This window comes from Myotis davidii, unplaced genomic scaffold, assembly GCF_000327345.1.
Source record: "Myotis davidii unplaced genomic scaffold, ASM32734v1 scaffold599, whole genome shotgun sequence".
Taxonomy (NCBI): Eukaryota; Metazoa; Chordata; class Mammalia; order Chiroptera; family Vespertilionidae; genus Myotis; species Myotis davidii.
Window position 1 is genome coordinate 875,142 of NW_006290772.1, and position 25,848 is coordinate 900,989.

A 25,848-nucleotide genomic window follows, 5' to 3' on the forward strand; every position below is an offset into this window, starting at 1 on the left:
CCGCGCCGCTAGGGGTCGCAGGGGCCGTCACGCAGGAGGAAGCAGATCGCTGGGCCTGAAGCTCCGCGGAGCCGGGCAAAGAGCGTTCGTGTCTTGTCTCTTCGGTTCCTCCCGCGCGTCACACTTCCCGTGTTCCCGTCAGCTCCCAGAGTCCGGCTCGGACACAAGTGACTTAGCTTATGTCCCAAGAGCATAGGTAGACAGTTGTGTACAGTTTCAAACTTAAACGAGCTGGCCTGGTGCACCGATTTGCCCTCCTAGGTTTTTTAAAAAAATATATTTTATTGATTTTTTACAGAGAGGAAGGGAGAGGGATAGAGAGCCAGAAACATCGATGAGAGAGAAACATCGATCAGCTGCCTCCTGCACATCTCCCACTGGGGATGTGCCCGCAACCAAGGTACATGCTCTTGACCGGAATCGAACCGGGACCCTTGAGTCCACAGGCCGATGCTCTATCCACTGAGCCAAACCGGTTCTGGCTGCCCTAGTTTTACCAGCTTCAGCGCACACTCCTACACAGCAAGCATTCAGGGCTTCTCCTCCAACAGTGCCCGTCACCCACTGTCCCTGCGGGGATTCCAGCTCAGTGCAAGTGGCCCATCTCATCCCCAAATCCAGTTAGTAAGCTCTTGCATTTAGTCTACTTCCATGTCCTGCATTTTGTGTACCTTCTTCAGATCTCCCAGTTTCACTTCAGCTACGTGTAATCTATGTAGCCCGTCCATTGAGTTTTAAATTTCAATGGTTATATTTTAAATCTCTATTTATCCTATGCGATTTTCGTGTATTCTACCAATTTGGATAGGCTCTTATTTCATCCACGTTTAGCTACTTATTTTAAATCTCTTTAGTTGTGTGTGTGTGTGTGTGTGTGTGTGTGTGTTTAAATCTCATAATTACAATCTGCAGCCTTTGCAGGTCTGACTCTGCAGTCTGTTGTTTTGGTTGAGTCTTGCTCAGGCTCTCCTCCCTTCCCTTGAGCTAGTTAGCATTCCTTGGAACTGCATCTATGGGAATACTTTTAGGCCCCAATTTAAAATGAGTTGCTCCAGAGGATTTATTTTCTTTCACAGGCGCGAGGACACCATGAACCCAAGACTTACACTTCCTGCTTCGGGACCACACAGGTAGTGTGAATTCTGACGGAAGCCAAAGCTTAACGCTGACAGAAATGCTCTCACTCCTGCCTTTGACCTAATGACATGCTTCAAGATCCATTCATCCTAAGTGATGACAGGAACCTTTCATCCTAACCTGACTGCACCAAATCAGTGAACTTACCTGTAGGTAGGGTCCCAAACACTATCACACACATTGTCTCTTTGCTGTATGGATGCCCACCCACCCACGAAAAGATAAACTGAGGTTTCAGTTTTAGATTCAGATCGCCTGGGCTTTTGCTTTAATCGTTTCCAAACTTGTAAAGCTGAGCCTAAAAATATTACCAACCTACTAGAAATCTCATAAAGTAAGCTATTCCGTGAAATGGATTTAACACCAGCTCTAGCAAATAGTAAGAATACAGTAAACGTTATGTAGAATTGTTAATTTTTTTAACATATATTTTTATTTCAGAGAGGAGGGAAGAGGGAGAGAGAGAAACATCAATGATGATAATCATTGATTGGCTGCCTCCTGTACACTCCCCACTGGGGGTCGACCCCGCAAACCGGGCATGTGCCCTTGATCGGAATCTAACCCAGGACCCTTTAGTCCGAAGGTCGACACTCTATCCATTAAGCCAAACTGGCTAGGGCTGTTTTTTGTGGGTTTTTTTTAAAACAGAGAGTGGGAAGGGGAGAGACACACAGAGAGAAACATTGATGTGAGAGAGACTCATGAATTGGTTCCCTCCCACATGTACCTTAACTGCACCAGCCCTGACCAGACCAGAGCCTGCAACCGAGGTACCTGCCCTTGACCAGAACCAAACCCAGAACCCTCAGTCTTCGGGCCGACACTCTTAACTACTGAGCCAAACTGACTATGGCTAGTTTTATATTGTCAAAATAAGTCAGGACAAAGAGATGAAATGTGTTTTTTTTCCCTTGGTGAGCAAGTTACAGAGAAAGCTTGTGAGTGGTTTGGGGAATGTTTAGGACTTCTGCCTTAGGCCTTTTCCAGAAATTTGACCCTTTTGACTTCCTGAAGTAGTAAATACAGTAGGACAGCCCTACTATCAAGAGAGGTCAATTGACTTGGCCATCAACTTTGTTTTTATTACTAATACTAGAGGCCCGGTGCATCGCGGGGTCCCTTGGCCTGGTCTGCAGGGATCAGGCTGAAACTGGCTCTCTGACATCCCCGAAGGGGTCCCAGATTGCGAGAGGGTGGTTCTCAGGTGATGCACCCCGGAATCCGGCTGCCTCCTCTCTGGTTCCAGGTGCGTTGCCCGAGAACCACAGCTGCCAAGTGACCACAGCTCAGCAACTCCTGCGTTGAGCGTCTTCCCCAGTGGTCAGTGCACATCATAGCTACCGATTGGACAGTTGAAGGGTCGCTTAGTCTTTTATATACACTGAGTGGCCAGATTATTATGACCACCCCATCAGTACTTTGTTGGGCCACCTTTTGCCTTCAATGCTGCGGCGATTCTTCTTGGCATTGACTCCACGAGATGTTGAAAGGTGATGCGAGGGACCTGACACCATGCCTGATGAACAGCACTGTCCAGTTCTGTGAGATTTGATGGCTGTGGAACCAGCTGCCATTCATCAGACCACATGACTTTTTCAATGCTCGACTATCCAATCCTTGTGTTCCTGTGCGAATTGGAGACATTTTATCTTGGTAACTGCAGACAGCAAAGGTGTTCAAACAGGCCTTCGGCTTCCATATCCCACACGATGCAGTGTACATCTAATTTGCCTACAAACATCAGGTGGTCATAATAATCTGGCCACTCAGTGTATATAGATAAATTAGATTTGTTACTTGAAATTGGTTAAAACAAAATCAAGTTTTAACATTATGATATAACTTTTTTAAAAATATTTTTTTTATTGATTTGGGAGAGGGAGAGAGAGAAACATCAATGATGAGAGAGAACCATCGATTGGCTGCCTCCTGCATGCCCCCCAATGGGGATCAAGCCCACAACCCAGGCATGTGCCCTGACCGGGAATCGGAACTCTGACCTCCTGGTTCATAGGTCGATGCTCAGTACGCTGGCCGGGCTGATGTAACGCTTGATGCTTACTGAAGAATGCAGCTGGAGCCCAGCCTGTGTGGCCCAGTCTGCAGGCTGATGCTTTATCCACTGAGCCGAACAAGACAGGGCAAGTTCTACTTTAATTTCTAAATATCCCAAATGCCTGCTGAAAATCAGTCAACCAAGCCCCTGTAATGCGCCTCTCATTTCTTCCCAAGTTGAATTTTAGATAGCTTTTTAGTCAAACATGAAACAGGAATACTAGTACTCCATTCATGATCTCTAAGAATTCTAAGGGTTAAGAACATGAGTTGAGCCCTGACCACTGTGGCTCAATTGGTTTAGCATTGTCCCATGCACCAAAGGTGGCCAGCTCGATTCCCGGTCAGGGCACATACCCAGGTTGCGAGTTTGATCCCTGGTCAGGGTGCATATGGGAGGCAACCAATTGATGTTTCTCTTTTCCTCTCCCTTCCTCTCTTCCTCAAATCAATAAAAACATTTTAAAAACCACCAAATCACATACACATGAGTGTTCTCGTTTTTCACGCCCATGGAAAAAGGAGCGAATCTAGATACTTATGTAAATTTTGTTTGGTCCCTCTTCATAGAGGAAAATGTTTTACGCAGTACCATACATTTAAAAAGTACTAGGAACTTTGTTTTTGTAAATAAAAATGTTGTAATTATTGAAAAACAACACCTTAAAGTGCATTATGATGATTTAAATAACGTGCAGTTTGCCCAAAAACGTGCGGTCCCTGGCGTATGTCTTAGAGATTTCTATGCGGTACACAATGTGTTAAAGTGCCCTGACTGTGGATTGAACCACAACCGTGGCGTATCAGGACGATGCTCCCACCAACTGGGCTTCCCAAACAGATAATGTGATGTTGCCAGAGCCTCGCCCAGTTTTTGGAATAGTCTCTGAACTCCCAAACACATGTTCAGATGAACAAATGAAGATTATGTTAGGTAACCCATGTCGGGTTTCTTTAGGTGCTGGTACTGTTCTGGTAGTTGGCCTTGATCTAGTAGGCAGAAGTGCGGAGGCTCCTGTAGGGGAACTCTGCAGGCAGGCAGTCTGAGAAGTTTCATTATCCTGAACCCACATCATACATACAAGGGTATTAAATTTGCTTAATAGGTAATACGTAAGAAGGAAAGATGTTCAATCTGTGCCTTCTCTGCAGGGCTTGAATCTACAGGCAAACTCTACAGCTCAGCACCTCACCTACTCATGAGAAGGCTTGTACTGGACAGTTTTAAAGCCAAATCAGAGGCAAGTTCAAATACCTTCAATTTGTTAGGAAAACAAGTGGCAGAAAAAATGAATCTTTATAGAAACTGGGACTTTAGAACATTCCCGCTCATTCTACTCAAAGCTGAATCTTTGGCCCTAAGCCAGTTTGGCTCAGTGAATAGAGGGTCAGCCTGGGGACTGGAGGGACCTGGGTTCGATTCCAGTCAAGGGCACATGCCTGAGCTGTGGGCTCAATCCCCAGTGTGGGGTGTGTAGGAGGCAGCCAATCAAATGGTTCTCTCTCATCATTGATGTTTCTATATCTCTCTCCCTCTTTGAAATCAATAATAATAATAGTAAAATATATATGTAAAACAAGAATTGGATACATAAAAAAATAAGATTTAGAAAAAGGACAGCTGAATCTGGTTTACAAATGAAAAGAATCTAAATCCGCCCTAGCCAGTTTGGCTCACTGGATAGAGCGTCAGGCTGGGGACTGAAGGGTCCCAGGTTCGATTCCGGTCAAGGGCATGTACCTTGGTTGCAGGCACATCCCCAGTAGGGGGTGTGCAGGAGGCAGCTGATCGATGTTTCTCTCTCATTGATGTTTCTAACTCTCTATCCCTCTCCGTAAAAAATCAATAAAATATATTTAAAAAAAGAAAAAAAACTAAATCTAAACCTTAGAGATTAATTTGGGCATCCCTTGGCTAAATGGGAAAAAAAGGCAACCCATTCACTGATAAAACACTATAAGGGAAGGAGCAGCGGTCAGGCATGTTGGAGAATGGATGTTAAGGAAAGTATTTGCGCCCCCCCCGCAGACACCAAACAGGCAAAGACCCTGCATACATGATTACGAAGTTTATTTCAACTGTTACACCCAATTCTGCCTTGTAAAAATAACAAAATGTTCCTATCAAAATTACATTGTGATGTGAGTACAGGTTTGTTTTTGATACAGCTCTAGAAAAAAGTTGGCACCAAATGCACATAAAAAGTTTTAAGGCTTAATAAAAATAGACTGGTAATTTTTCAATGCAGCTTAAGAGGTTGACAACAGGATGCTAAGAGTTCGTGGATCTCTGCCAGTGGCTAGAACTAGAGTCCGTCCTCTCAGTTGGCTGACAGTGAGGGTGGGTGACGCCGAGGGCCAGCAGCACAATGCCAGGAGCCCAATTTGGAATTCACTAATTACTTTCTTGTGTATTAAAAGCAAAATGTAGTTACAAATGGCAGTTCATTTCTACCATTAGTACATTTCATTGTAAGTTAAACAAATTAGTGTGTTTGGGCTTAAAAGTTCACCACCATTTATGATATTTCTTAATGGGGGAAAAATACTCTGAATTCCAAACAATTTCTTAAAAATGACCATTTTAAATATGGAGACAGGAAGTACTTGATAAAGTCACATGAAATACCTATTTCTTGGCTCCAGAGTCAGCAGGATAACTGAAAGGAGGGAAACTCTTTGGTTGACAAAGCCACTTGCAGATCCCCTCAATGTGCTGGGTGAAGTGGGGTTTGGGAGGCAGCTCCTGTAGGCACTTAGTGTCTCAGCCACAGGGGCTATCACTAAACACACGTGTTTTTTTTCTCAATTTTAACGATGAAGACATTTCCAGCACCTGGCATTAGCTCTGCAGGCACCCATACCACAGCAATCACCACACAAACCCTCTCTCCTCTATTAACTACTGGTCCAGCATGCGTGATGTTGACTGTAACTCTTAGGAAGCTCAATGGGATAAACTTCTGCCTGACAGATTAAAGCAACACAACTTGCCAGGTTGTTACCTTTGCTGGTAAATATCACAGAATTGGCCAGTTAAGGCTTTTTTGCCAAACTAATCACCTAGCCTAAGGTCTCCAAGTCTCTTCTGGAAACTGAATTATGGTCCAAAGGTTCTGCAAAGCTTTATAAAGGGTGGCCTAAGCAAACCTTTCTTCCTCTTTGGCGTACCTGAGCAACTGACTTTCTTCTAGAGAGGTGTCAAAACAGACCAGAGTCAATGGTCACTTATGTAAAGCTGGTATTTAAGAATAGCTCTTTAGATATTATTAAAGAACTCAAAGTTCTCAAACATCTCTTCTTCCCAATGTCAACAGGAATAAAGACACATGAAAGATTTAAATAACCCAATTATGTATCTGGATAGAGTTTTAGTCTTACAGAAGTCAGTGGGCCTTGCAGATAAATTAACTGTCCCCATTAGTGTTGAAGAGCTAAGGCTGAAATTTAAGGATGAGAGAAAAAAAAAATAAACCCAAAACAATTCATAAGCAAAACCAGTCTGTGAAGAGACTGAGTCCAGTCCATTGTGAGTGAAAGGCAGATAGATCACCCCAGAGGATCAAGGTACAAACTCTCTCCATAAAGCCTAAGACTGAGAAAACTTTTTGGTTTTTGTTGACAGCTGCCGAGGGAAAGCACTCAAAATGTTTCAAGAAAAGACTGCAGAATACTCGGTGCCTGGGTGCAAAGGAGGTCTCGGGTTAGCAGCAATAGTCCCAAGAATGGAGACTAGTGTTTCGGCTTACGCCCAATGCACAGGTGGTTTTTGGCTCTCTTTCTGAGGCTTTAAACTCTGCTACTGTGTGGAGTGATTCCTAGATACCCAATTGGCTGGCAGGTCACCGATGCAACCAGGACTTGGAAGATCTCACTTCATCAGGGCCCCTGTAGCCTTGCACCAGCTCCCTACCCAGCCCACCTGGAAGTTCCTCCAAAATTACATAGGACTGTTCACCACGGCGTCACAGCCCCCCACAAAGATATGTGTCTCGGCAGTCTGGAAGGTGAGGTCCTCTGTGGCTCTTGTGGTGGCAGGGGAGCCTGCGCAGTGGCTTCAGATACACGACAGACCCTCTCCCCACCCCCGTTCCTTTGGGCTAAAGGAAACTATAATATTTGAAATCCTATCTCTCGAGTTTCTTATCTGGCTACAGGGGAAGCAATAGCTTCTCTAGTAGAAGGAGATGCTGGATTTGCCTCCAGGTGGATTCAGGACTTTGTTGTGAGATCGAGGACGTGGGCCCAGCCTGGGCTCATGGTTGTCAGCCGTGGGTGTGGGCTGGGGCTCCTGGGCAGAGTCTGCTTCTCTTGGGCCACCTTTCTCACCTGACTCTTCTCTGGGCAAGGTGCTCATGGCAGCTGTGGGACAAAGCAACAAACCATCCATTAGAGGCTCCCCAACACCTGGATGGGCGAGCTGTGCACATGGACAGTCTGTGACATAGACCAGCTAGCAAGAAATGCATACTGTAACGGGAAGAGAGAAAAACAGAGCAAGGCTTCCGTCTGTGCCAAGAAGACTCACTGATTATTAGCAGAGGCCATTCTTGAACTGGGCATAAAGTGGGGCTCAGTACTGTAAATAATCCTCGATACATTCCTAAATAAGCTCAATACTTCTTTATATTGCTTGTTGGACTCCATTTCCCTTTTTCTCCACCACAAATATAAAAAGCACACTATCTCAAAGCAAGCATGAACAGAGAGGAAGCCAGTCTTAACTGGAGGGTCTAGCAAGATGAGGCAAGGTTTTCTGACACCATTACTCTGGATGTTTTGAGTGAATGAATGAATTCCCACATATCTTGGTTGTCAACTCAGGGAAATGGTGACCCAAAGGCAGCAATCAGTGCTGCCAGCTTTGAGAACAATAGTGGGACTCCAAGTCTGACATCTAGCCTCCCCATGGGGGCAGCTCACTCCCTGGGTGGTGGACTGTGGAAGCACCAGCTCTCCCCACCACATGCAAGCCTCACATTCTTCCTGCTCATCACTCCTGTCCCTGCTCTTCTTATGCCCTTCTTTTCTGCATCAGTTCTGCTGGTGCCACCCGCAGTCACAAGGCTTTGTATGCCTGCCTTGCCCTACAAAAGGCCAGCTTCTAGAATAGCACACCTTGGGTCTTAGGCCTAGGCTGATGAGTAATGACAAGATGTGAAGAAAAATCAGTGATGAGCAGTTGAAAAGCTATCATTAGAAATAGCTGAGCCCATTTCCCTGGCCTTCTTTAAATCTTAAATCCTCAGCAATAAACACAACCTTGGTTTTCTCAGCTGGCTTGCAAGGGACACAGGAATATTATCTCTCATTCTCTGGGTGCACCAGCAACTCTTTCAGAGTGAGAGCACTCAAGGGAAGGGACAGGACACAAACTCACCTTTAAGGTCCAATTTTTGGTCTTCTCCTTCACACAAGAGCACATGGTCCTGCAACAAGGCAAACCCCAGGTCAATATGTGATTCAGAAACTTTTTACGATCATTCAGATGGACAATGAAAATCAAGAGATAGATGGATGATTTGGGTTCATTTTCAACTTCTAAAAAATTACAATCTCTCCACCCCCTTGTGGAATTATTTTAAAGCAAATTCTAGAAATTTCATTTACCCATAAATAATTCAAGATGTGGCTCTTGAAAATGTCCTAAAAACCAACCAAACACCCATAACACTCACACAATTGCAAAACTAACTGATTCCTTAAATATCTAATACTCAATCAAATTTTAGATTAGGATGTTTTCAAGGCTCATCCATATTGTAGCATGTATCAGAAATGTCATTCCTTTTTATGGCTGAATATCCCATTATGTATGTATAACACATTCTATTTACCCATTCACCTGTTGGTTGACACTGGATTGTTTAATAGCATCACTATAAGTACTTCTATTAAAATAGGTGTACAAATATTTGAATGCCTGTTTTCAAATTCTGGGAATATATACCTAAGAGTGGGATAGCTGGATCACATGGTAAATTCTGTGTTTAACTTTTTCAGAAACTCCAACTGTTTTCCACATTGGCTGAACCATTTTACATTCACAATAGCACTGTTGGTTTCAATTTTTCCATATTCTTGCCAACAAACAACATTTGTTATTTTCTGTTTACGTTTTGTTTTTATAATGGTCATCCTAGTGGGTGTGAAGTGCTACCTCCTTGTGATTTTCATGTGCGTTTCCCTAAGGACTAAGGATGCTGAACATCTTTTCATGTGCTGATTGAAGAAATGTCTACTCAATCCTTTGTCCATTTTGAATTGGGTTGTCTTTTGTTGTTTGGTTGTAGGAATCCTTTATACAATCTGGATAGCAAACCTTCATCAGATATGTGATTTCATATATTCTATGGGTTGTGTTTTCATTCTCATGATAGTGGTTTTTTTTAATATATATATATATATTTTATTGATTTTTTTACAGAGAGGGAGAGAGAGAGAGAGTTAGAAACATCGATCAGCTGCCTCCTGCACATTTCCCACTGGGGATGTGCCCGCAACCCAGGTACTTGCCCTTGACCAGAATCGAACCTGGGACCTTTCAGTCCGCAGGCCGACGCTCTATCCACTGAGCCAAACTGGTTTCGGCGATAGTGGTTTTTTAAAAATTATTTTTTAATTACAGTTGACATACCTCATATTAATTTCAGGTGTATGAAAAAGTGATTAGACATTTATATACCTTAGAAAATAATCACCCCTATAAGCCTATTACCCATCTGATACCACAGTTATTATAATATTGTTGACTCTTCACTATGCTGTACTTTATAGCCCGTGACTAGTTTTTTTTAAAATAGATTTTTATTGATTTCAGAGGAAGGGGGAGACAGAGACAGAGAGAGAAAGGAATGTCAATGATGAGAATCATTGATGGGATGCATTCTGCATGCCCCCCACTGGGAATTAAGCGGGCAATCTGGGCATGTGCCCTGACCAGGAATCTAGCAGTGATCTCCTGGTTCACAGGTTGACGCTCAGCTACTGAACCACACCAGCCAGGCCTGTGACTGTTTTTATAGCTGGCAATTTCCCTCTCATTTTTTTCACCCAGCACCCCAACCCCCCTCCCATTTGGCAACACCAATTCGTACTCTGCATCTGAGTTTGTTCATTTACTTTGTTTCTTAGATTTTACATATAAGTGAACCATATGGTATTTATCTTTCTGTTTGACTTATTTCACCAAGCATAATACCTTCTAGTTCTATCCAAACTACCGTAAATGGCAAGATTTCATTCTTTTTTTATGGCTGAATAATATTCCATTGTATATATGTACATCTTTATTCATTTATCTATCAATGGACACTTAGGTTGCTTCCATATCTTGGCTACTGTAATTAATGCTACATTGATGGTATCTTTAAAATTTTTCTACTGATTTTGAGAGAGAGAAGGGGGAAGGAAAGGGAGGAAGGGAAAGGAGAGGAGAGGGAAATCGATCTGTCGTTCTACTTATTTGTGCATTCATTGTTGATTCTTGTATGTGCCCTGACTGGGGATGGAACCACAACCTTGGCATAGCAGGACGACGTTCTAACCAACTGAGGTACCCGGCCAGGGCCGAAAGTTTTTAAATTTTAATGAAGTCCTATTTATTTATTTGAAGTTTTGTTGCCTTTATTTATTTATTTATTTATTTATTCTTTTGTATTTCCTATTTCAATTTCTGTGTCATTTAGACTGTACAATCTTCTTTAGTGTAGGGAGGAAAATAACATTTTGGTCCAAATTGTGATTTTGATTTTAGGTTAACTTGCAAGCACTTCCACCAAATACAGAGAGGAAAGGAGAGAGATAGAGAGTTAGAAACATCGATGAGAGAGAAACATCCATCAGCTGCCTCCTGCACACTCCCCACTGGGGATGTGCCCGCAACCCAGGTACATGCCCTTGACCGGAATCGAACCTGGGACCTTTCAGTCCGCAGGCCGACGCTCTATCCACTGAGCCAAACCGGTTTCGGCTGTTGCCTTTATTTTTGATGTCATATTTAAGCCACTAAAATCTAGTAAGATCAAAAAGATTTGTCCCTAAATTTTCTTCCCAGAATTTTGTAGTTTTAGCCCTTAAATGTAGTCTTTGATCCATTTTTAGTTAATGTTTGTATATGGTGTAAGGTAAGGGTCCACCTTCATTTTTTGCATGTGCATATCCAATTTTCCCAGCAACATCTGTTGAAGTGACTGTTCTATTCCCCACTGAATGATTGTGGCACCCTGTGGACATTACCACTTAACCATAAATGTGAGAATTTATTTCTTAGTTCTCAATTTTATTCCACTGGTTTATTTGTCTACCATCTTTTTTTAAATATATATTTTATTGATTTTTTACAGAGAGGAAGGAAGAGAGATAGAGAGTTAGAAACATCGATGAGAGAAAAACATCGATCAGCTGCCTCCTGCACATCTCCTACTGGGGATGTGCCCACAACCAAGGTACATGCCCTTGACCAGAATCGAACCTGGGACCTTTCAGTCCGCAGGGCGACGCTCTATCCACTGAGCCAAACCGGTTTCGGGTATTTGTCTATCTTTATGTCAGTGTCACACAATTTTGATTACTATAGTAAATTTGAAATTGCGAGGAGTAAACCTCCAACTCCGTTCTTCATTTTCGAGGTTGTTTGACTCTTTCGGGTCCCTTGAAATTCCATATGAATTTTAAAATGGGTCTATTTTTTAAAAAAAGCATTGTTGGGATTTTGATAGAGATTGTGTTCTTAAGTCTTTTTTTAAAAAATTAGAATATCGCCAAAACCGGTTTGGCTCAGTGGATAGAGCGTCGGCCTGCGGACTGGGGGGTCCCAGGTTCAATTCCGGTCAGGGGCATGTGCCTGGGTTGCGTGCACTTCCCCAGTGGGGGATGTGCAGGAGGCAGCTGATCGATGTTTCTAACTCTCTACTCTATCTCGCTCCTTTCCTCTCTGTAAAAAATCAATAAAATATATTTAAAAAATAAAAATAAAAAATAAAAAATTAGAATATCCCTCCACTCTGCTATTAATTTCCCATATTTTCAAGAACTCTGAATCTCTGTGGTATCAACTAATATGAGGTTTGATCTCATTCGGTCCTGCTTTTTTTTGATAATCAAAGGTGGTCTATTATGAGTCCTATAATTTTTGGTTTGTCTCTCATTTTGTGATGTTAGGAACCACTGATGATCACTGCCTAGATCCACAATTTCATTACAATTCTGCAGAATGGTGATATTTGAATTCTGATATTCCTTCTTCGCTTACAGGCTAGAGTGCTTTTATAAAAGGCAAATGTGCCTTAAAAACTGTTATCTTGAAGTACAATTCATGCAGAAAATGCTGTCTAAATGCTTGATTCTGTCTTGGTCGGTGTGGCTAGGTTGACTGAGCATATCCTGTGCTGAGAGGTTACTGGTTCAATTCCTGGTCAGAGCACATGCCGGGATTATGGGCTCAATCCCCAGTAGTGGGTATGCAGGAGGCAGCCGATTAAATGTTTTGTTTTTCTCTCTCTTCCTTCTCCTCTCTCTAAAGTCAGTAAAAACATATTTAAAACAAACAAACGTTTGACTCATTTAGCAGTTTTCATGATACTGAGTTGATCGTCATTCTCCAAAGGTGATAAGTAAGATTTTAAAAAGTAGCCCTATCCAGTTTGACTCAGTGGATAGAGTGTTAGCCCTCAGACTGAAGGATCCTGGGTTTGAGTCTGGTCAAGGGCATGTACCTCGGTTGCAAGTTTGATCTCCAGCCCTGGTCGGGGCACGTGCAGGAGGCAACCAATTGATGTGTCTCTCTCCCATCAATGTTTCTCTCTTTCTCTCTCCCACTCTCTCTAAAAATCAATGGAGAAGTATCCTTGGGTAAGGACTGACCAGAAAAAAAAGATTTAAAAAAGTGTAAGTAGGGAACCCATGAATTCTAAATACTCGGTCAATTTTAGTCCAATGCAGTTGTACTTATCAACAGCCATTAAAAATTGTGAAATTTTTGTGAAACATAAGCTTCTCTTTTGTATGAACAATTCTGTAACTATTCTTGCCACCCCTCAGTGTTATGCAGAGAAGAGCAGCCGCCTATCTGCAGTGGGCAGTTGCTGCTATCAACACACTAAGACCAGCTTCGCCCAGGGCTCCGTCATCACGAGGATGAAATCTATTTCTCTGATGACTCAGGGGAGTTTCAAAACTCAATTACTAATGACTGCACCCAGGAAAACCAACGTCACCCTTCTTGTCTATTCCTAATAACATGTCCAAGCTGCCTCAGGGCCTTTGAGAAAAAGAGCCTGGCTCAGTGTTTGCTGTTCTTCCTTCTATGCCTGCTATCCGAATGGAGTCCATACCTTGGGTTTGTTGGGATGTGCCACGGGTAAAGTAGCTGACACTGGGGACCCAAAAATGTCACTGGTCTTCCCACCAGGCGGGTTCAGACGCTGTCGAGTGTGCACAGGCATGGATTCTTCAAAGATACCACTTCCTTTTCCCCCTGCAGAGACAACACAGAGCAGTGAGCAATCCAGAACACCTTCCTGCTCCTGCCTTTCGCATTCATCACTTCAGAGAGCTCCTCTCATCGTCACACCCTAGTCCCGTCCTGAGGTCAGGCCAACAAGGGGGGGATAGTGAGTCCCTAAAGACCTAACCCCTTTCCCAGGTGCCTGCTGGGGCCTTCATTTTGGAACTGAGCTGAACAGGGAGGCAAGATGGTGAGAGGGCATAAAGCAGCATGCTCTCCCACCCCCAATTTCTTTACCCCTGAACTTTTCATCCTTTTTTGTTAAAGAATCTTCTTCATTAAACCCATGAAATGTTCTTTAGTAAGTTAAAAGCAAACAGTTTCTAAGTTTTTACGTCAGACAGAAAGGAATGAATTTAATAACATGTCCTGTTACAGGCAAAGCTGTAATCTGGAAAATAACATTTAGTAGTAATTTTCTGACCTCATTCTGGCTAGAATTTCCAGTGACAAGTAGATATGTCAGCAAAACACAGATATTTAACATCTTTGCTGCCAACTCTAAGTCATCTGATAAGACATAATGAAGACATGCATCTAAGATGTAACTTCGTATAAGCTGATGACTAAGGCCTGGACATGAAAAGTAAATGTTTAAATGCCCCACATTAAGTAGAAAGATGGCTACTATACAATACCAGTGTATCATTTATTCACTGGGCAAACACCACACACGCACTTCCTTTCCAGAGTGCTCTGCTAAACGCTGGGACCACTGTCATCATGGCCCTGGTGCACCAACAATATTATAGGAGGAAAGAAGATGCACTCCATTAAATAGCTATACGACTGTACAGAGGTTACTTCGCCTTTTTGTGCCCCAAATTCCTCATCTGTAGACTGGGGGTAATAAAAGGATCTTCTTCACAGCACTGAGAGGATTCAATGACTTACTGTAGCTCATATGTCAGATGCTTCCAACAACGCCTGGGACATAAATGCTCAATAAATGTTGGCTGTATTTTCTCTGTATTGGACATACTGTTCAGTGAAAAATGGTATAAAACAATCTACCTAGCACACAACGTCTTAATGTAAAAAAAGGGGGGGGAGTATTCTTTTCTGCTTATATCTGAATAAGGAAAAGTGATTACAGTTGTTTCTTGGCTATAATAACCCCGACTGCTTCAATAGAAGGCCACGAATGCTAACAACAGTATGAATGACGAGTCCCGTGTGAGCTCCGAGAGCAGGAGGCTCCTCTGGGGTTTGTTCTCTCCATAGCCTGCCGACCCCTGCTGTTGGAGTGGGTTCTAGAGCAGAGTGGATGCCCAACTGGTGTGGCTCAGAGGGTGAGCGTCAACCTATGAACCAGGAGGTCACCAGTTTGATTCCGGTCAGGGCACAGGCCCGTGTTGTGGGCTCAACCCCAGCAGGGGGAATGCAGAGGCAGCTGATCAGTGATTCTCTCTCATCACTGATGTTTCTATCTCTCTTCTTCCTCTCTGTAATAAAAAATAAGTAAGTAAATAAAATAAATAAATAATAAATAAAGCAGAGTGGCCTTCCAGGATGTCAGTCCTCTAGGGCAGCCCAAAAGGTTGGTGACCGCTCTCTAGGGGACACGTAGGATCATGGTGCATAGAAAGGAGCGACTGGACTGCAGTTCCCTGCCTTTGCTGGTTGGGAGGACACAGAACGTGCGGGACGGCTCTGCAGGAAAATGTGCAGACGCACATTCATATAACATCAGGGTGATTACAGACCTGAACCTTGGCTATGGACCTCCCAAGGAGCCACAGACACCAAGCTGGGAACTCTGGGGATGGGAAGCCAGCCCTGCATGGTGTTAAGGGCAGCTGAGCAATGGCCGGACTGCTGGATGGAGACCCTGTTCAGTCACTTACTGGTGAGCCGGGACAAGTGACCTCAACTTTCTTTTGTCCCCGTTTACTCAACTCTAACAAGGTATAAATAATAATACCTTCCTGGGGCAGCTGGTGAAATACATGAGGTAATGTACATGAAGTGGGTAAGCCCTCAGTAATGCTGCCAGGCTGTTATTAACAGTGTGTTGTTAGCAAAAACGTCTAGGCCACAAAGTGAAGAAAAAGTAATGCTTGAGGTCATCCCCTTATTGCGTTGTTTCTGGTTATGCTGAAGTAAATTCTCCTATCCTATATAATAAAAGGCTAATATGCAAATTGTCCCCATTGACTGGGAGTTTGACCAGGGGGCGGGGCCAGCTGGCCAACCGCCCGCAGCCCCTTTCCCCGACCGGCCCCACCCATGAACAAATTCGTGCACCAGGCCTCTAGTTTTTAAAATGAATATTCAGCTTTTAAAAAAAGTTAGATAAAAGTAACTCAATATGAAGGTTTTGGCTAGAGCCACGCTCATTTAAAAACATTTTCTAAATTGTTAAACATAACAGAAAAGTTCATAAGATACAACTAACACTCACATACCCACCAACAGATTGTATAGATGCCACCAGCTCACAGAAACCTGAGTATTCCTTTCACATCACTCCATGACTCAATATTCTAGAAACTACAAACTTATTTATTTTAGGTTTTACTGTGTATATGTCCAACCCTATAGTTCTGTTTTTGAACTTCAATTAGTCATGTCTATTACTCAATATTTTACCTGAAAGATGAATTCAGCTTTCTAGATAGAAAAGGTGCTTAATCCATCCATAACTGAAGAAAAATAAATTCAAGATATATGATGGTAGAGTGTGAGGAGCAATATCACGTGTCATGGTGAACACTGGGCCACCCATTAAAGACTAGCTGGAAGTATCTATCAGTATTTTAAATCACTCAACAATTCTATTTTGAGTAATTTATCCCAGTAGATATACTCAGGAGGTAAGGTTGGAGCTCTGGAGTCAGAAAAACCCATAAGCAAAAGCTAGTTCTGCTACCAATGAGTTGTGAGGCTTAACACACCTGTGAACTGCCCTGAGCCTCAGTTTTCTCCATGTCAAGGGGGTACTACCACCTACCTCCTAGGTTTGTAGAGAGAATTAAATAAATACATGCAAAGCATTTAGCATACTCCCTGGCAGATATTAAATCCGCACATATCAATCACTGTTAGACCACCAGGAAAAACAATTTGTAGAAGATCTAAACAAGGCCAGTAGCAAAGCACATGAATGAGGAGTAAATGAAACACTGGGTATGACAATCCTTGGTAAATTTTCAGTGACTCACGTACTAAGTCACACACTCTGCCCTTCACACTTTTCTCAACCAGGCCCTCTCATTGATGGGCTGTGCTGGCTAAGTCTGCAAGACTAAAGAAGAAACAAAGGCAGGAGTTTAGGTCTCGGGTTGTGGATACAACTAGCAGTTTTCCACTTCCAGCTTCCCTTGAGAATTCATTACATTTAATTTTTTTAAAAAACTGATTTCAGTCCAGCCAGTCTAGCTCAATGGTTGAGTGTCGACCCATGAACCAGGAGGTCACGGTTCGATTCCCGGTCAGCGCACATGTCTGGGTTGCAGGCTTGATCCCCAGTGTGGGGTGTGTGCAGGAGGCAGCCAATCAATGATTCTCTCTCATCACTGATGTTTATCTCTCTCTGTCCGTCTCCCTTCCTCTCTGATATCAATAAAAAAAAATATTTTAAAAAAACAAAAACGCATTTCAGGGAGAGGGAGAGAAACATCGAGGAGAGAGAGATATTGATCAGCTACCCCCTGCAAGCCCCCTACTGGGGATCAAGCCCCCCAACCTGGGCATGTGCCCTGACTGGGAATTGAACTGGTGACCTTTTGATGCATGGGATAACGCTCAACCAATTGAGCCACACCAGCTGTGCTCATCACAGATAATTTTAAAGAGCACTTGGCAGGACAGAAAACAAACCTCAAATAACAGGACCACAAGGAGGAACTCAGCAAAAGGAATCATACTGGTTGTTAATACACCTTGTAATCATGAACGACAGAGGCTTTCTCACTCTCAAGTCAAGAGGGGCCCAGGGTGGCCACTGGGCACGCGAGCTGGGGGGATCATACCAGAAAAGTCTGTAAGACACAACCATCACCAAGACAAAGCAAACACATAACCACCACTGGATCGTATAGATGCTACCAGCTCTCAGATTCCGAGTAGCACTGTCCCCAAGTTGCAACACTTTCCAGGGAACCTGACACCCCAGGGACAGCTCGATATGCACTCTGCTGAGTCAAAGCCAAGGGAGCTGGCTTGTCCACCTTCAGGTGCCTGAGATTTGATTCAATCGGCCACATGACCCATTGTTATGCTGTTACTGGTACAAAGGATGTGCAGGGCTGACCCCTCCTGGCCCTACACCCATAAACTGGATAGTGAGAACACTACTCAGTAAAACTCCCCGCTTCTCTACTATATCTACACCTCCCTGTCCCCCAACAAATCAAACAAACCACTAGCTTTTGAATCTACTGCTTTTGTTTCTTTGGATTTGGTAAAGAAGTATGTGCACCGGTCGAATACACACACACCTAGAACTGAGGTGGAGTGGCAAGCAGCTCTAGCTCTGGTTCTGCTTGATTTTATTATTTGTCTGAAATACTGATTCCTATGTCTAGCCTCAAAAATCTTTAAAGATGGAATAAACCTTCCTTTTCCTCATAGATACAGACAGGGGAGAGCTCCTTAGGTAACTAGCACTGTATGATCAATCAACTGGACAATCTACTAGCCAAGGAAAACATTGTTCTAAGATGCTCTCCCACTATACCCACCAGAATGTGCCTAAGAACTAAGAGACGTGTGCTAGACCAAGGTATCCTTTTTTAGAGTTTTAATCCCACCAACAAGCTGACTAAAAAATACCCTTTCTTCCTGCCCTACCCTGCCCTGCCCTGGCCTGGCGGCTCACTGGGTTGTTCTGTGCACCGAAAGGTTGCAGGTTCAACCCCAGTCGGGGTGCGAATGGGAGGCAATTGATCAATATTTCTCTCTCCCAATCTAAAAATCAATAAAAACATATCTTTGGGTGAGGATTAAAAAACAAACAGCCCTAGCCAGTTTTGCTCAGTGGTTAGAGTGTCAGCCCACAGACCAGAGGGTCTCAGGTTCAATTCCCAGTCAAGGGCATGTACCTTGGTTGCAGGATTGATCCCCAGCCCCACTCAAGGCGCATACAGGAGGCAACTAGTCAATGATGTGTCTCTCACATCAATGTTTCTTTTTCTCTCCCTCTCCCCCACTTCCACTCTCTCTCTAAAAATCAATGGAAAAAAATACCCTCGGTTGAGGATTAAAAAGACAAACAAACAAACAAAAAAACACCTAAGAAAATTGTTTAAAAAAATTTTTAATTGATTTTTTTTAAAAAGAGAGTGAGAGAAAAACATTGATCGGTTGCTTCCTACACACCCCCTACTGGGGATTGAGTCCGCAACCCAGGCATGTGCCCTGACAGGGAATCGAACTGGTGACCTCTAGGTGCATGGGACAACACTTAACCAACTGAGGCACACTGGCCAGGGCAAGAAAAATGTTTACATGTGTAACCTGTACACAATTTCAGGAATCTCAAGGAGTCCATGGTACAACTGGGAGCGTCTCCCTGGCCGGAGCCAGTATGCCACCATCAGCCTTTGCATTCTCAGTGCCTACACCCAGCCAATGTCTGTTGCTACAGAGGGAGAATTCAAGAATGACTGAGCAACCCTTTCTCACATTCTAGAACTCTGATGGCCATGGATAACCTATACCAGAAGATATGTGAAAGGCTTAAAGAAAAAGAAAATTTTATCAAAAGAGCAGCTTCATAAGGACAAGTAGAGGCCAAAGGACCAATGAGTCACAAAAGCCTATACCTGGGAGGTTGGTCCTCTTAGGCATGTTCTGAGGTTCTTCAGTTGGTCCAAAAATATTCGATGCCATCCTGTTGGGTCGACTTGAAGGAACAACTTCGTCTGGACTTCCGAAAAGATCACTCGATGCTCCTCCGGGGGGATGCATGCCCCTGCAAGCACAGAGCAAGCATGAGATGGAGGCCGACCTGGACTTCAATGTCCATAATTAACATTTATGAAAAAATTACACACCGCAACTACTCCAAACTGGCATGACTAGTTTACAGATCGCCTTATGGCAAACTTCCTCTACCGCCCTTGAGGTTTCCTTAAAAGTTTTCTCTGTATGTCTTGGTTATGCCAAAAACCCACTTGAAACATGTATATTTTTAAAATTATTCCTGGGACCTCTTATAAGTTTCTCTAAAACAGGTAAATTGAGCCACATTCAGAATTTAATACAAATTTTAATTAGCATACAGGAAATACATTCAGTGGTGTTTAAGACTGTAGCTTACTATATGCCAACTATTGTTCCAAAGACCTTACACACAGCCCTCTAAGGCAGGCATTGTTTTCACAGACCATGCATCTGAGATGAAGAGAAATCACAAGACAGGTCACACAAGGAGTGGCAGAGCCAGGACCCAAGCCCAGACAGTCTGGATCTGGAGCTTGGACTATGCCCTAATGCCTCTTAAAGCCCTCCAAGAAAAAACAAGGGGGAAGCTCACCATTTAACCACAGATCAAGTCTGACCCACAGAGTTGGTCTTCAGAAGGGCAGCCACTGGCCACTGTGGCTAGTGAGCACGTGGATGTGGAAGTAAAGACTTAAGTGTCCTGTAACTGTAGACTACACACTAGATTTCGAAAACAAAAAGGCCAAATATCTCTTTAATCTTGTCGTTTATATAGATCACAGGTTGAAACAGTGTTTTGTACATATTAGGTTGAATTATGTCTATTAAAATTAATTTTTTCTGATTCTTTTTACTTTTAAAAATGTGGCCACTAGAACATTTAAAATTCCTTATGTGGCTCACACTTTTACTGGAAAGTGTCAACTTAGACCATGGGGAGTGCCACCAACATTAATCCAGGTGAGTCCTGAGAATCTACACCAAGATAATCATCGCTGGTCCTCCAGTCCAGTATAACCAGTGAAATGTTGAACACCTGCAAGCACCACTGTTCATTTCAGATCAACACATATGTACCATGTCATCTCTAAAACATCTATGGTTGCCCTAATTGGTTTGGCTCAGTGGATAGAACGATGGCCTGCGGATTGAAGGGTCCCAGGCCCGGGTTTGATTCCAGCCAAGGGCACATGCCTGGGTTGTGGGCTTGATCCCCAGTAGGAGGAGTGTAGGAGGTTGCTAATCAATGATTTTCTCTCATCACTGATGTTTCTATCTCTTTCTCTCTCTCCCTTTCTCTCTGAAATCAATAAAAATATATTAAAAATAAAATAAAACACCTATGGTTGATTAGTTTTAATTAAAGACATTTTAATTTATTTCAGAGAGGAAGGGAGAGGGAGAGAGAAACGTCAATGAGAGAATCATTGATAGGCTGCCTGCCGCATGCCCCACACTAGAATTGAGCCCACAACCTGGGCGTGTGCCCTCAACTGGGAATGGAACTGAGACCTCCTGGTTCATAGGTTGACACTCAGCCACTGAGCCACGCCAGCCGGGCTGGTTGATTTTTTTTTTTCCTTTTTTTATTATTAAGGTATTACAAATGTGTCCTCAGCCCCCCCATTAACCCCCAACCTCCCCCCCACACACACTTGATTTTTATTATTATTATTTTTTAGTCTATTTAAGTAAAGCTGGGGACAAACAAGGAAGGGCTTAGGACAGAAGAAACAACAGAAGAGAGACTAGGCAGGCTGCTTTGGCTCATTGGAAACTCGGAGAAAAGGGGCCTTGGAGACAGGTTCAGGGGTGAGCCTGGGATGAGCTGCTGCTGCCCGTTGCTCTCCTGGGGTCCCTTAGAGTTTAGGAGATGCGCACCTGAGAGAAAAGAAAGGTGCAGGCGTGCTTTCGAGAGGAATAGTGTACATGAGGGTTGATTTTAATTCAACGCCTACAAAGAATAGTGGCATTCCCACTGTTCAGCCAACAATAGCAGTATCTACCTGAAGTGTCCCTCTTGGGAGGATTTTGTTGTTGTTGTTGTTTAAAGTATTACAAATAGTAGTGCATATGTCTCCTTTCCCCCCCATTGACCTCCCCCACCCCCCGGCACATGCCCTCACCCCCCTAGTGTCTGTGTCCATTCGTTATGCTTATATGCATGGATGCAAGTCCTTTGGTTGATCACTTATCCCATCTTGGGAGGTTTTAAAGTGAACATTTCAGAAGAGGAAGATCAGGGCCTTGAGTCACTGTTGCAATAACTGAAGAATTAAATTTTCACAAAGCTCTACCCTGATACCCCGAGTTTGTCTATTTTCACAAAGCAGCAACACAGTGAATTCATAGCATCTTTTTAGAATACCTAGAAAGATTTTTTAAAATGCATCTTAAAGGAGAAAGGGGCCTACTGAAATTGAGTTTTAAACTGGTGCGTGGTCCAGGCTCTTTCGCAAGTCCTAAGCAACAACAACATTTAGAAATGGATGAAATCACAGAGCTCAACACCACATGAATGCTCGGATTCGAGGTGAGTCCTCACTGGAAAGCTATATAAACGCGGTCACAGATTTAGTTCACAAAAATAGGATATTTAAATGTTTCCTCAAAAGAGCTAGAATGGGAGCCAATCATTCACTGCAATTTAAAGTGAACAGCTCTGAGATTCCATGGCTGTAAAGCAGGACTGCAGAAAGCACTCATCTGCTCTACAGGGCAGGCACGCCAGCCCCGGCCTGGGGAGACCAGCAGGCCAGCTCTTCACCACAGAAGCCAAGAGTGCAACTGGCAGGCCTTCCATGTGGTGCCCATAGTCCCTGTCTGCTTCAGAGGATGGCAAAGGTGGGTGCCTGGTCAGCAGTGCTTCCTTAAGGATTTAATGAAGGAAAACAATTACTTCAGTTTCAGGGGAATTTTTTTTAAACTAACCAATAACTAGACTTAAAAAGACTTAATAGGACTGATGATGCACTTTGTTGGTGGACACAGTGAGGCCATCTGACGCCTGTATGTATTTATAAGTCAGAGAGCCCAGATCACAATGATATTCATATTTTTCTTGGCTACCTACAGCAGGTACAACCTGCTTGGGTCTTCACAGCCATCTCTTTGAAAAAGGGAATAGAGACCTGTAATCTTCAGAACGGATTTGAATTTAACATCGTCTCATGCTGGCATCAGTTAAAATTCTCATTTTACTAACTTATTTGAAACATGGCTCTTCTTTCAAACCCTAAAGGTCCCAGAAAATTGTCAGACCAGATTCTGGGTAGACTCATCTTGATTCAAAACTCTCAGGATGCTTTCCTGACTCTCACATTCTTGGATCTCCCAAGTCTCCGCAGCCTCTCACCCTTGCTTCATTCAGTTCAACTCATGTTCTCTGAGCACCTATCGCTGGCAAGCCTGTGCCAGACACTGCGGATAGAAAGATGAATGAGAGCAAGTCCTTGGCCTAGAGAAACTTCAGGTGTGCTGGGAAAACAGAGCTGTGATGGGTGGTTTCAGTGTTCTGTGAGCGATGCCACAGAAGCGCTGAATGCCAGCGGAACTCCAAAGGCATCCGTGGAGAGGCCCAAACTGAGTTTGCGATCTGTGAGGAAAGAGCCTTTGGGGCACAGGAGATAAACCACAGCTCTATCTGAAATGATGAAATGTTAAATGGGGGTGGTGGAAATATAGTGTTTATTCTATTACTGTCTGTACCTTTGTGAATTTTATTTTACTTTGAAAACAAGTGAAGAAAAGGCTAGCGGTGCCAATAGTACTACAGCAGAGATTCCTGTGCATAACAGCCAGGCTCCCTGAGAAGAGGCAGCGACCATCTCCATCACAAAGGCAGGGTTCACAGCCACACTGGGGCAGTCATACACACACACACACACACACAGACACGGCCCAGGCTGCCCCAACAGGGTCTCAAAGAAATGGGGCCAAGAGTTAGACATTTCAGTAAGAACAGAACCCACAAAGGCTCAATCAGTTGCACTGTTAACACTATGACACTAGTTTTGGGGAGGGGGTGGGAATACTAGTGCGCAAAGACATATTGGGGATGAAACCACATGGCGGGGCTTCCTTCCGGGTACTTCTTCGTTTTGTAATATCCGTTCAATATATTTCAACAAAGATATTCAAAATACAAGAGGAACTAAGGGGCATGTGACAAGAAGAGCAAACACGTAGCTCAGGGACTATGTACACTGTTTTATTTAGTATCTAGTCTACTCGGTATTTATCTTAACGGTGCTCATACATTGTACAGCATGAGCAGAGACCTTCCGAGATCTTGTCCCTGTGTCAGGAAAGCTTTAGGGGACTGATTGGTCAGGGTTGGAGAAAAGCAGTGAAACAGACTTGGATTAAATTCCTTACAAATAAAAACCTTATAGCTTAAAGGGAAGACCTTAGATGAACGATGGCTAAACTAAAATGCTTTCATAGTTCAAAATCCCTTTAACACAAAATCATCCCTCATGAAGAATACAGAGATACAGGTCTGAGAGAGGAAAACCTGGCTGGGTGCTCGATCCTACACCACCACCGGGTTCCCTCCCCGCAGAGCCAATTAAAGTGTGAGTCCTACAACGCCCTAGTTAACCAACTCCTCTAAGAAGGGGGTCAAAAGCTAAGCTTCCAAGGGATCCCATGCAGAGCTTCCAATTACATGTAATCATCCAATTACGACTCCTTTTCCTTCTTCAATGTCCTGAAAGGAAGACTTTTCTCTTTTTTTTCATAAAGTCCTCTCCAAAAATGAGTCTCCCAGAGATGTGTGGAGTACTACCTTAGAGCAGCAGCTCTGCTGTGAACGCAGTCAGCCTTCTAGCCGTGACTCATGGCGTTTTCTCCTTAACCAACATTTCCTGGGCACCCAGTGCCAGGCAGTGTAAACAGGAGGGAATGTACTTAATGAACACAACTGGAAAAGTGCTGGGAAGAAGCTGGTGTGGGTGGGGCAGAACAGCGGTTACCAGGCAGCAGAAACTTGATTCATCCATCCTGCTGCCCCCCTATCCATACAGAATTAGATGCAAGTGACTAGTAGTCATTGTGCCATAGGTTAATGACTACTTACTTCGTTAAGTGTACTGAATACTGACCTAACTCCCCCGAGTTTACAGTCTTTTATTTAGTATCTAGTATCTAGTCTACTCGGTATTTCTCTAAACGGTGCTCACACACACACATTCTCTTCTACTCTGGTGGGAAGGCTGGGCCACTGAAGAACTCTCACAATAAAGAAAACTCGTGGGCACCTGAAGACCCAAAACTCTCCAGTGCAAGCTGGCGGCTCCCCGGTGGCATGACACACCTCGCCAGCTCGGACAACTCAAACTTATCTGACTCACAATACACAGAGCACTTTAAACTTGAGAAGAAAGCGTGCTGCCCTGGCCACTGCGGTTGGGTTGGGCGAGGTCCAAGGCAAAGGTCAGGGTCCAGGCCCAGGTTCCTGGCTTGATCCCGGGTAAGGGGGAGTACTCCGCTTTCACATGGATGTTCCTCTTTCTCTCCCCCTACTTCTCTCACTAAAAAATCAATTTAAAAAAATCTCTAAAAAAGAAAGGCGTGCTGCGGTGTATTCCTGAACGTGGCCGCCCAGCCGAGACCTGCAATGGGAATCTCCGTTTCTATTACGTGCCCTGCCTGGTTCACCAACAAAGCAGGGAGGGCAGTACCGGGCCTACCTCCCGGAGCTGCGGGATTAGGGGAGGGCTCCACCTGGCTCCCGGGCTGGGGGATTAAGGAAGAGAACGCCCGGCTACCGGGTTGCGGGGTTAGGAGTGGGCTCCAGCTGGTCCTACAGATCTGCGCTATTTGGGGAGGATTTCAGGACGGTGACCTTCCCGAGGCCCGCCCACCAGCCACCAGGAACCGGCAGGGGGCCCCGCAGCCAGGCACACACCCGCCTGGTCCGGGCGCACGGAACTGCCCACCCGAAGCAGCAGACCATCTGCCGGTATCTTCTCGGTGCGCTATCGGCGAAAAATGTGCAAAGGCGCACCTCAGGCCCTCAGCCCGGACGCTGGCGGACCCCGGAGCACATCCGCGTGCGCGCCCATCTCTCCGACGCGGAAGCGGAGGCCGTGCGTGGTTTTGTGAGATCACCCGCAGGCCTTCCCCCGCTGGCCACACCGCTCCCGCGCCCTCGCCCACACCCGTGCCCGCGCCGCACCTGGAGCTGGCTCGGCCGCCCTCGCTCTCCGGAACGTGGAACATGTCGCCCGCTGCTCCGTGCCTGGTCGTCTGCC

The 25,848-nt window shown here is 44.3% G+C and overlaps 1 protein-coding gene across 1 annotated transcript; it reads right to left on the bottom strand.

Moving 5' to 3' along the window:
• Positions 1-5,244: 5,244 nt before the first annotated feature.
• On the bottom strand, positions 5,245-25,842 carry HN1L (hematological and neurological expressed 1-like). The gene is made up of 5 exons (XM_006763926.2): positions 25,773-25,842; positions 19,471-19,619; positions 13,530-13,672; positions 8,576-8,624; positions 5,245-7,557 (listed from the first exon to the last, which is right to left on the bottom strand). Exons 1-5 carry the CDS (start codon positions 25,814-25,816, stop codon positions 7,370-7,372), a joined length of 573 nt encoding a protein of 190 aa, XP_006763989.1. The 5' UTR covers positions 25,817-25,842; the 3' UTR covers positions 5,245-7,369.
• Between the last annotated feature and the right edge of the window lie 6 nt (positions 25,843-25,848).

Excerpts from the sequence above, each read along its gene's own strand:
- HN1L (XM_006763926.2), bottom strand. The coding sequence starts at position 25,816 with ATGTTCCACGTTCCGGAGAGCGAGGGCGGCCGAGCCAGCTCCAG. Across the intron at positions 19,620-25,772 it reads GGCGGCCGAGCCAGCTCCAG|GGGCATGCATCCCCCCGGAG; the intron begins GTGCGGCGCGGG and ends CTGTGCTTGCAG. Across the intron at positions 7,558-8,575 it reads CCAAAAATTGGACCTTAAAG|CTGCCATGAGCACCTTGCCC; the intron begins GTGAGTTTGTGT and ends TTTGTCCCACAG.